The sequence below is a fragment of the Charadrius vociferus genome, unplaced genomic scaffold, assembly GCF_000708025.1.
Source record: "Charadrius vociferus isolate BGI_N301 unplaced genomic scaffold, ASM70802v2 scaffold278, whole genome shotgun sequence".
Classification (NCBI taxonomy): Eukaryota; Metazoa; Chordata; class Aves; order Charadriiformes; family Charadriidae; genus Charadrius; species Charadrius vociferus.
Window position 1 is genome coordinate 2904010 of NW_009649705.1, and position 9881 is coordinate 2913890.

At 41.7% G+C, this 9881-nt stretch overlaps 1 protein-coding gene across 1 annotated transcript in view; it reads right to left on the bottom strand.

Annotated features, from left to right (window-relative positions):
* Nucleotides 1-7588, bottom strand: part of ZMYM2 (zinc finger, MYM-type 2) — a 72772-nt gene extending 65184 nt beyond the window's left edge. The window contains exon 1 of the mRNA XM_009890634.1: nucleotides 6739-7588. Coding sequence (XP_009888936.1) covers nucleotides 6739-7588 — 850 coding nt within the window. The remainder of the gene's footprint in view (nucleotides 1-6738) is intronic.
* Nucleotides 7589-9881: the final 2293 nt, after the last annotated feature.

Here is a 9881-nt window from a genome sequence, read left to right on the forward strand (position 1 = left end):
GATAGCTGCGTTCAAAGAACTACAGTGTAGGGATTAATGTCCAAGTGGAAACCAGTAACAAGCTGTGTCCCTCATGGGTCTGTACTGGGACTGATACTATTTAGTATCGTCACCAAACACATAAAACAGTGGGATTAAATGTACCCTCAGCAATTTTACAGATAACACCAAGCTGAGTGATGCAGTAGATACGCTAAGGATGTCATATGAATGACATCCAGGGGACCTTTATAGGCTTGAGAAATGGGCCCACATGAACCTCATGAAGCTCAACAAGGCCAAGTGCAAGGTCTTTCACCTGGGTCCGAGCAATACTCAATATCAATATAAACTAGGGGATGCATGGATTGAGAGTAGCCTTGTGGAGAGGACCTGGGGACACTGGTGGAAGAAAAACTGGACATGAGCCAGCAATGTGCACTTGCAGCCCAGAAAGCCCACTGTACCCCGGGCTGCATTAAAAGAGGCGTGGCCAGCAGGTCAAGAGAGGCGATTCCACCATTCTACTCCACTCTGGTGAAACCCCACCTGGACTACTGTTTCCAGCTCTGGGGTGCGCAACGCAAGAAGGACATGGACCTGTTGAACAGGTCCAGAGGAGGGCCACAAAAAATGACAGAAGGCTGGAACACCTCTCCTGTGAAGTAAGGCAAAGAGAGTTGGTGGTGTTCAGCATGGAGAAAAGAAGGTTCCAGCGAGACCTTATTGCAGCCTTTCAATATACAAAGGGGGCTTATAAGAACGATGGAGATACATTTTTGTCGCAGACTTGAACAGTGGGGTCAAGTGCACCCTCAGCAAGTTTGCCGATGATACCAAACTGTTTGGTGAGGTAGACACGCTGGAGGGGAGGGATGCCATCCAGAGGGTCCTGGACAGGCTGGAGAGGTGGGCCCAAGCCAACCTCAGGCAGTTCAACAAGGCCAAGTGCAAGGTGCTACATATGGGTCAGGGCAATCCCAAGCACAAATACAGGCTCCGTGGGGAATGGCTGGAGAGCAGCCCTGAGGAGAGGGGCCTGGGTGTGCTGATTGACCAGAAGCTCAGCATGATCCAGCAATGTGCGATCGCGGCCCAGAAGGCCAACCATATCCTGGGCTGCATCAAAAGAAGTGTGGCCAGCAGGTCAAGGGAGGTGATTCTGCCCCTCTACTCCACTCTCGTGAAACCCCACCTGGAGTACTGCGTCCAGCTCTGGAGTCCCCAACGTAAGAAAGACATGGGCCTGCTGCAGCATGTCTAGAGGAGAGCCGTGAGGATGATCTAGGGGCTGGAGCACCTCTCCTATGAGAACAGGCAGAGAGAGTTGGGGCTGTTCAGCCTGGAGAAGAGAAGGCTCCGGGGAGATCTTATTGTGGCCATCCAGCACCTAAAGGGGGCCTACAGGAGAGCTGGGGAAGGACTTTTTACTGGGGCATGGAGTGACAGGACAAGGGGGAATGGCTATAAACTGGAAGAGGGCAGGTTTAGATTAAACATTAGGAAGAAGTTTTTTACTTTAAGGGTGGTAAGGCACTGGAACAGGTTGCCCAGAGAGGTTGTTGAGGCCCCATCCCTGGAGGTGTTTGAGGCCAGGCTGGACGTGGCCTTGGGCAACCTGGTCTAGTGGGAGGTGTCCCTGCCCATGGCAGGGAGGTTGGAACTCGATGATCTTCAAGGTCCTTTCCAACCTAAACCATTCTATGATTCTATGATAACTTTTACCAAGACCTGCAGTGACAGGGCAAGGAGCAACGGTTTTAAATTGAAAGAGGGTAGACTTAGATTGGACATGAGGAAGAAATTTTTTATGGTGAAGGTGGCAAGCCATTGGAACAGGTTGCCCAGAGAAGCTATGGATGCCCCATCACTGGAAGATTTCAAGGTCAGGTTGAACTGCGCTTTAAGCAACCTTATCTAGTGAAAGATGTCCCTGCCCATGGCAGGAGGGTTGGACTAGATGGTCTTTAAAGGTCCCTTCCAACCCAAACCATTCTATCAAACTCCAATGCTTACTGGGACATTAGGTTCTGAAGTAACATGCTGGACAGAAGTTTCTCTGTCATGCACCTACTGCTTCCCATACAGTAGAGGCACTTAGCTGAGGGGAATACACTAACACTGATCCAGAAGAAATCTTCCAAATCACATGTAGAATCATAGAATCATTTAGGTTGAAAAAGACCTTTAAGATCATCAAGTCCAACTGTAAACCAAACAATGCCAAGTCCACCACTAAACCATTTTTCCTAATTTCCATTTTTCCTAATATCCAATCAAACCTCCCCTGGCGTAACTTGAGGCCATTTCGTCTTATCACTTGTTACTTGGGAGAAGAGACCTACTCCCACCTTGCTACAACCTTCTTTCAGGTAGTTGTAGAGAGTGGTAAGGTCTCCCCTCAGCCTCCTTTTCTCCAGTATAAACAACCCTGGTTGCCTCTGCTACTCCTCACAGGACTTGTGCTATAGACCCCTCGCCAGCTTCACAGCAGTCCTGGCTAACTGGAAAGGTTGCAGCTGACTGGAGGTTGGAAAACATGACACCCATCCACAAGAAGGGACAGAAGGAGGATCCAGGGAACTATAGGCCAGTCAGTCTGACCTCAGTGCCTGGGAAGGTCATGGAACAGATCATCCTCAATGCCATTACACAGCACATGCTGGAGAACAGGGTGATCAGGCCCAGGCAGTATGGGTTTGTGAACGGCAGGTCATGCCTGACAAATCTGATCTCCTCCTATGATAAGGTGACCTGCTGAGTTGATGAGGGAAAAGCTGTGAATGTTATCTACCTGGATTTTAGCAAAGCTTTTGACATCATTTCCCACAGCATTCTTCTGGAGAAACAGGATGCTCATGGCCTGGACAGATGTACTCCTCGCTGGGTAAAAAAAACTGGCTGGATGGCCGTGCCCAGAGAGTGGTGGTGAATGGAGTTAAATCCAGTTGGTGTCTGGTCACAAGTGGTGTTCTCCAGGGCTCAGTGCTGGGGTCAGTTCTGTTTAATATCTTTATCAATGACCTGGACGGGGGGATCAAATGCACCCTCAGTAAGTCTGCAGACGACACTAAGCTAGGCAGGTGTGTTGATCTGCTTGAGGGTAGGAAGGCCCTACAGAGGGATCTGGACAGGCTGGATCGATGGGCCGAGGCCAATGGTATGAGGTTCAACAAGGCCAAGTGACAGGTCCTGCACTTGGGTCACAACAACCCCATGCAGTGCTACAGGCTTGGGGCGGAGTGGCTGGAAAGCTGCCCGGCAGAAAAGGACCTGGGGGTGTTGGTGGACAGCCAGCTGAATATGAGCCAGCTGTGTGCCCAGGTGGCCAAGAAGGGCAACAGCATCCTGGCTTGTATCAGGAATAGTGTGGTGAGCAGGACTAGGGAAGTGATCATTCCCCTGTACTCGGCACTGGTGAGACCCCACCTCGAGTACAGGGTTCAGTTTTGGGCCCCTCACTACAAGAAGGACATTGAGGTGTTGGAGCATGTCCAGAGCAGGGCAACAAAGCTGGTGAGGGGTATGGACCACAAGTCTGATGAGGAACGACTGAGGGAACTGGGGTTGTTCAGCCTGGAGAAGAGGAGGCTCAGGGGAGACCTTATCACCCTCTACAACTACCTGAAAGGAGATTGTAGAGAGGTGGGGGGCTGACCTCTTCTCCCTAGTGACAAGTGATAGGACGAGAGGAAATGGGTTAGTTATGCCAGGCAAGGTTTAGATTGGGTATTAGGAAATTTTTTTTCACTGAAAGGGTTATCAAACATTGGAATAGGCTGCCCAGGGAGGTGGTGGATTCACCATCCCTGGAGATGTACAAAAAAAGGGTAGACGTGGTACCTGGGGACATGGTTTAGAAGTGGTTTTGTCAGGTTAGGTTAATGGTTGGACTTGATGATCTTAAAGGCCCCTTCCAACCTCAACAATTATATGATTCTATTGCCCTTCTCTGGACATGCTCCAGCACCTCAATGTCTTTCTGGTAGTGAGGGGTGCAAAACTGAACACAGTATTTGAGGTGCAGCCTCACCAGTCCCGAGTACCGAGGTACAGTCACTGCCCTAGTCCTTCTGGCCACACTATTTCTGATACAAATACATACAACGTACTTGCCAGAGCCTCACGACTGATCTACTATTTTTCTAACACCACATACATGTGACATGTCCCAATTCCTCTATCATTAGCAGAAAAAGAAGTATCAGGAAACAATGCGTGTTTGCATATTCAAGCCTTCAAATCCTCTAGAAATCCTCTAAAAGAAAACATGAGTAATAGTTCTTGTTCAAGATGCAAGCTAGAATGTCCTAGCAAGGTAACAGACTAGTTCTGAGATTTGCAGAACTGCTTTGTAAATTGATATATTAAGTCCTTACACAGAGTTTTGACCTTCAACAAACGCTAACTAGAAAATCCGCAACAAAAGTTGTAGTATCGGAAAACAAATCTGCTATCCAACTTCTTACATCCTATTTCTGAACTGTAACCAGTGTTTTTCAATCCATGATCTTCAAATTATATAAATCAAAGCATTTTTATCATAAGTAGGCTTAAATTAACTATGCAGGAGTCTCCACCTCCATTGGAAATATTTTAGAAATCTGGAAATCAGAACAGATGGAACACCACTGATCCAGAAAAGATGAATCTATCCTTAGCAATCTTCGACTGGAATTGTGCAGAATCTATTAAACATATGTAAGATCAAATGCTTCCTGTCATATTATCAACGTTTCTAACAGGCAGGGTTAACTTTTCTACTGACAAGATTTTCTGGAAGAAAAGGAGGCAACTTTCAGGGAAAAAGAACAAAATTGAAAATTATAACTTGAAAACCTTTCCTTTACATCTTTGTAAGTACAAAAACCCATGAATGATCCACACCTACCGTGTTTCAGGCTTTTTCTTGTGTAAAAGCCATTTTCACTACAGCTGTCTTCCTGCTTTCCTCCTCTTGTTTCTTCTTCACATGTTCTTTGTCATTTTTCTAATTTCTCTCATTTGGTATTTTCCCCCTTCCCCTGTGGTAGCCCTTCCTGCTTTTATTTACCAAATACAAAGACCCCAGCCACAAAAAAATCCTATGTACGTACACATTGAAATACATCTGTCATATCCACTTCTGAGGGAGTCATCTTCATCAAGTCGCTAAAAAGGACTCCCAGACACTACTCCTGTCTCTCTGAACTCTATCTGTTTCAATACTGCTATAGTCCCAGCCTGTAAGACTATACCAGCAAAATTCTGGTGTGTCTCTGTTAATCACACCAAAAAAAAAAAAAAGTTCAGTAGTTTAAGGTAAAGCACATGCTGATTTTCTTAAGATGTGCTTTTCCCAAGAAAAAAAAAAGGCAATAACAAATGCTCTCAGTTCTCATCCATGACTGCTTGACCACCAAGATAACACAACAATCATAACCTCATGTCTAAGGGATCAACTAGCAATAGTGGGAATGTTGATTTTAAAAGACTAGGAATTGAATTTCTAAATTATTCAGTGAGACATACAGACTACAAAAAACTTCCCAGCTTTCAACTTCAGAAGTCAAATTTTGAAATCAGTTCCAAGACTAAGACAAAAATCCACAACCTAACATCCGCCTTAAAGCTCGGCTTCATACTGCCATTTCCATAAAACAGTATGAAAGGTACAAAAGTACATTTTGTAGTATGACCAAACTGAAGAACTCTGCTATGTAAATACTTATTGAAAACCAAATCTATGTGTTTTAATCTGCATATGAGCAAATTAAGAAATCGTGCATTAACAAGGGTCTACTGCATCTAGATTCTACCCATTTTAAGTTTTCCTTGAAAAATGATGCTAGCTAGTCTGAAGCTAAACCTGTAGTAAAAGTGGTAATTTGGCTTTTTCTCCCACTTCTAGCCTAACAGGGCAGCAGATTACCAGTATATGTTGGAACTTCGAAGGTTTTAAATTGCTTACGTGAAAGCTTAAATTCTGTAGAATAGCAATTCCAGAAAACCATTCATGGCTGCTCCATCTGGCTTTTAGCAATACCTGTTTACTCGTTAAATCAAGAGACAATATACTGCTATTTACATAGAAATGTAGAACAAAACCAGCTAATTAAAATAATTAACACTGTATAATATAAATCCATATCATCACAGACAACAAATAGCAATTATAAAGTGCGTATAGCTTACTGCAGGAATACGTGAGTCCACAATTAACTTGGACCCTGTTTTGTTAAGCATTGCAAATACTGAGAATTGCTCAGTACGCAATGAACTATGACAGCTAGCTACTTACAGCTTAAGATGAGATTTTCAAATTCAGGTTTTCTGCATGTCAAATTATATTCAGATGGCATGACAACAGATCAGTAAAATATTATTTAAAATAACTTTGATGCATCACACTAGTCATAGAACTGCACAAAAAGGTACAAAACTTACATAGATACACTCACCTTTATTTGTGTCAGTTAAAGGGATACGCTTACATCATAAAGAGAGCTTTGCTTTAGACGCAAATACTTGTGTCTCAAAGCATCTGAAGGTATCACTAACTGCTAAACTGGCATAGTTTACCTACCCAACACATTATGTCATTGAGCACATTTTATTCCAGAGTCACAGTTAAGGTTGTGATGGTGATGAAGGGCACCAAGGTCTTCCACATGAATTAAGCTAAAAAAACCTAAGCAGTACAATTGCCAAAAATATTTTAATTAAACACTTTCTTATTTATTTTCAGTTTTTAAGGAAATGTTCAGAATTGCAACTTACCAGGATTATGATGAGTCACAGATTCTCCATTTTGAAATACATCTCCAGCCACGTTCATTCTACCAGGATTGAAAGGTCCTACACCAGGCTTGGTCTGTGAAGTCAAAGATGGGGTGTATGTTTGCATGTTAACACCAAAATTACTTGACTGCAGTCCGTTAGATACATCTCCCAAGTTGGCATTCTGCAGTGATGTTACATGTGTAATCATTAAGTTCATGTCACGCCCTTCAGCATTTTCTAAATGACCATCACTCACAGAGCTCATAGCACCTGTTTCTAATGTAGTAACATTAGCAATCTGAATTTCAGAGTCTGGTTCTGTGGTTATACCACTATTACCTATTCCTGAATTTACCTTACTTCTTGAAAAACTGGAAGGTGAGAATTCCATATCGTTGGTTCTACTTTTACACTCTGGAAGTCTTCGTTCATTAAAACTGGAAGCATTCTTCTCTTGTCCTTGATTTGTTTCAATGTCTTCTTCGTCATCAATAATAATAGTTTCACTTATACTCCCCTTTTGAGAATTTACGTCTTTTGGAGGAGGAAGCATTTTGCAATCATTCCCTTGAAGTTCTTCATTTTTTGATGATGTAAATGCAGTGTTCCTTTGATCTGCTATCAGTGACGCAGAATTTTGCGGAGGTTGTACAGGTTCAATAAAAACTACATCATCATCATCTTCTATAGGCGAGTTTTGGAATTTATTAGGTCTAGAAACTAAAGAACTTGGTGGACCTCCAAATGTACTTCCTACATTTGCGAGACCTGCTGCCATGGTGGTATTCCCTAGTAGACCAGGAGTATGTTCAGACAGTTCTAATCCTCCCAGAGGACTCGTGTCCATTCCAGATCTGCTGTTCAAAGAAAAACATAAAGCAAGAAAAAAACCACACCCAACTTCAGCGTAAGATATAACTTTACAGTAACAGTTCTTAAAAATAACTACATAATTAATAGTTCCAGCTTTTACTTTTTCTTCCTGAGATCATAAAAGAAAAAACAAAGTTTCTCTGTGCTCTTCTTGGAATGTTTTAACATTCATTTACTTTCTAGTCCTATACTAGTAAAAAAATACTGCCAGTACCAACATTTTCTACACAATAGCTACACATCATTATGTTTAGCAATACATACATGCATACACAGGAAATTGATTTTATGATGGTATTTATTAAATGATCCTGATTTCTCAGCCCCTTTCCCACCCACATATGCACACAATGATCCTGTAACACTGCTTTTCTTAAGACGCAACGCAAGATCAAAAGTTAGATTTGCAGAAAAATTTCAACTCCTATTAAATTTCATTCCTATTAGAAATGTTAGTTTCAGTATCAGTAATTTCTACAACAAAAGACTGAAGCACATATCCAAGCGTCCAGCAAACAAAAAAAAAAAGCAACATCATTTTGCATATTAGCAGCTTTGAAATTCAACTGATACTCTCCCAAACCCGCACTGCCACAGCTCCGTATGCAGCCCCAATACAACTGAAATGCAGAACTAAGCAAAAGAGATATGGAACTGCTGCACATGACAGGAATAGATATATTAAGCAGTGGAAGGTGCACAGCAACCTGTCATTGCAAGCCACTACGAGAGGCAGCTCATTTGAGGTCCTGACTTACTACCTCATGTTCCACTACCGCTTCCAACAACTTTAACACTTTTCTTTTTAACAGCAAGTGATGCTTTTTCAGGCTTATGCCAAACAGTTTCTTTGCCTGGGGGTTTCTGTTCACTTTTAGTAATTGCTCTGTTTGGGGAATCTGTTGCTCATAATTGTCAATTCCACCATGAATTAATAAGAATTCTAAAAGGCAACCTGGACATACGATTTCTGTACCTGTAATTCTGAACCGGTATATAATCAGTGCTAAAGGACCTAAGATCGCTCTAAAAAACATCTGTACTAAAAATCAGTATGTTCAACTGATCTTGATATACACAACCAGAAAAATACAGACATAATTACACGATAAATTAGGTATGTCTCAGAGTATGCACTAATACGTGACACCACTGAGCTTCTGTGAAAATAGCTTTCTGTGCCTTTTTTATAAATCCTTTGTAAAGGAAGGTAAATAGAAGAAGTAGAAATATCCTGCTCATCAATACTTACCCATCTAGAAATCCACTGCAATCTGTTTACCTTAATAAGTTGCTCCAAGAGTTTTTATTTTCTTTCCTGTGGGGAACCTGCTCTTCTTCTATCAACTTGCTGCCCTCCACAAAAGCAGTGTGTTCTGAAACAGGGTTAAAACAAGCATTAGACATTCTAAACAGTTTCTTCATCTCAAACCTCTTCTACCAACTATGTTCATTAAACTAAATCCCTTCTGAATTTGCAGTTTAAGTTCAAACCTGACTCTTAGCACTACCATCCTACAATGTTAGAGAGTGTCAGACTATACAATCATTGCCATTAGTAAAGTAGTAACAGTATTGTTTATTCTAGATTTTCCACTCTGTCACATCACATTTTCAGAATCCTTTGTTTGATGCTTTATAGACAGATGGAAAAAATACACTGTTTGGTAACAGACAGACAGACATAACTGCAATTAAGTAATCAAACACTAGAATTAAGAAGTATATCTGCAATAGAGTATTAAGGAAATAAATGGTTCAAGTAAACTACGCTATTGAGAAAAGAAATCTTAGCAGTTACATTTCTTTGCTTTTTATCATGTCAACCTCCTTGATGCTCGTAGCAGAATATACTATGCTAAAATTAAGATGTAGCAAAAGGAAAACTACAGAACATACAGTACAAAATCAGGCTTACAATGCAACATAAACCTTATATTGCTAATTTTCAAATTGTATATATGCACTGCAGTGATACTTAGCACAGATTCAGGCATCCATAGCTTATATTAACACATGTGAATATTCACAAGACACTGAAAATGTTCAAAGTTCAAGCCTGTATTTATTCTTCAGGTTTTATAACAGTCATTAGGTTTCCCAGACTTGGCAGCATTTTTAAAATAGAGAGTATCAACTTGTGTAGTTATCTACTGTTTGAGGACAGCCCTTAAAACCCCCAGACAGTAGAGAGGGCCAGAGGAATAAAGCTCAAATATTCTACTCATTTACATTATTCTAGCCCTCTTGTCCATTAATGAAGCAGG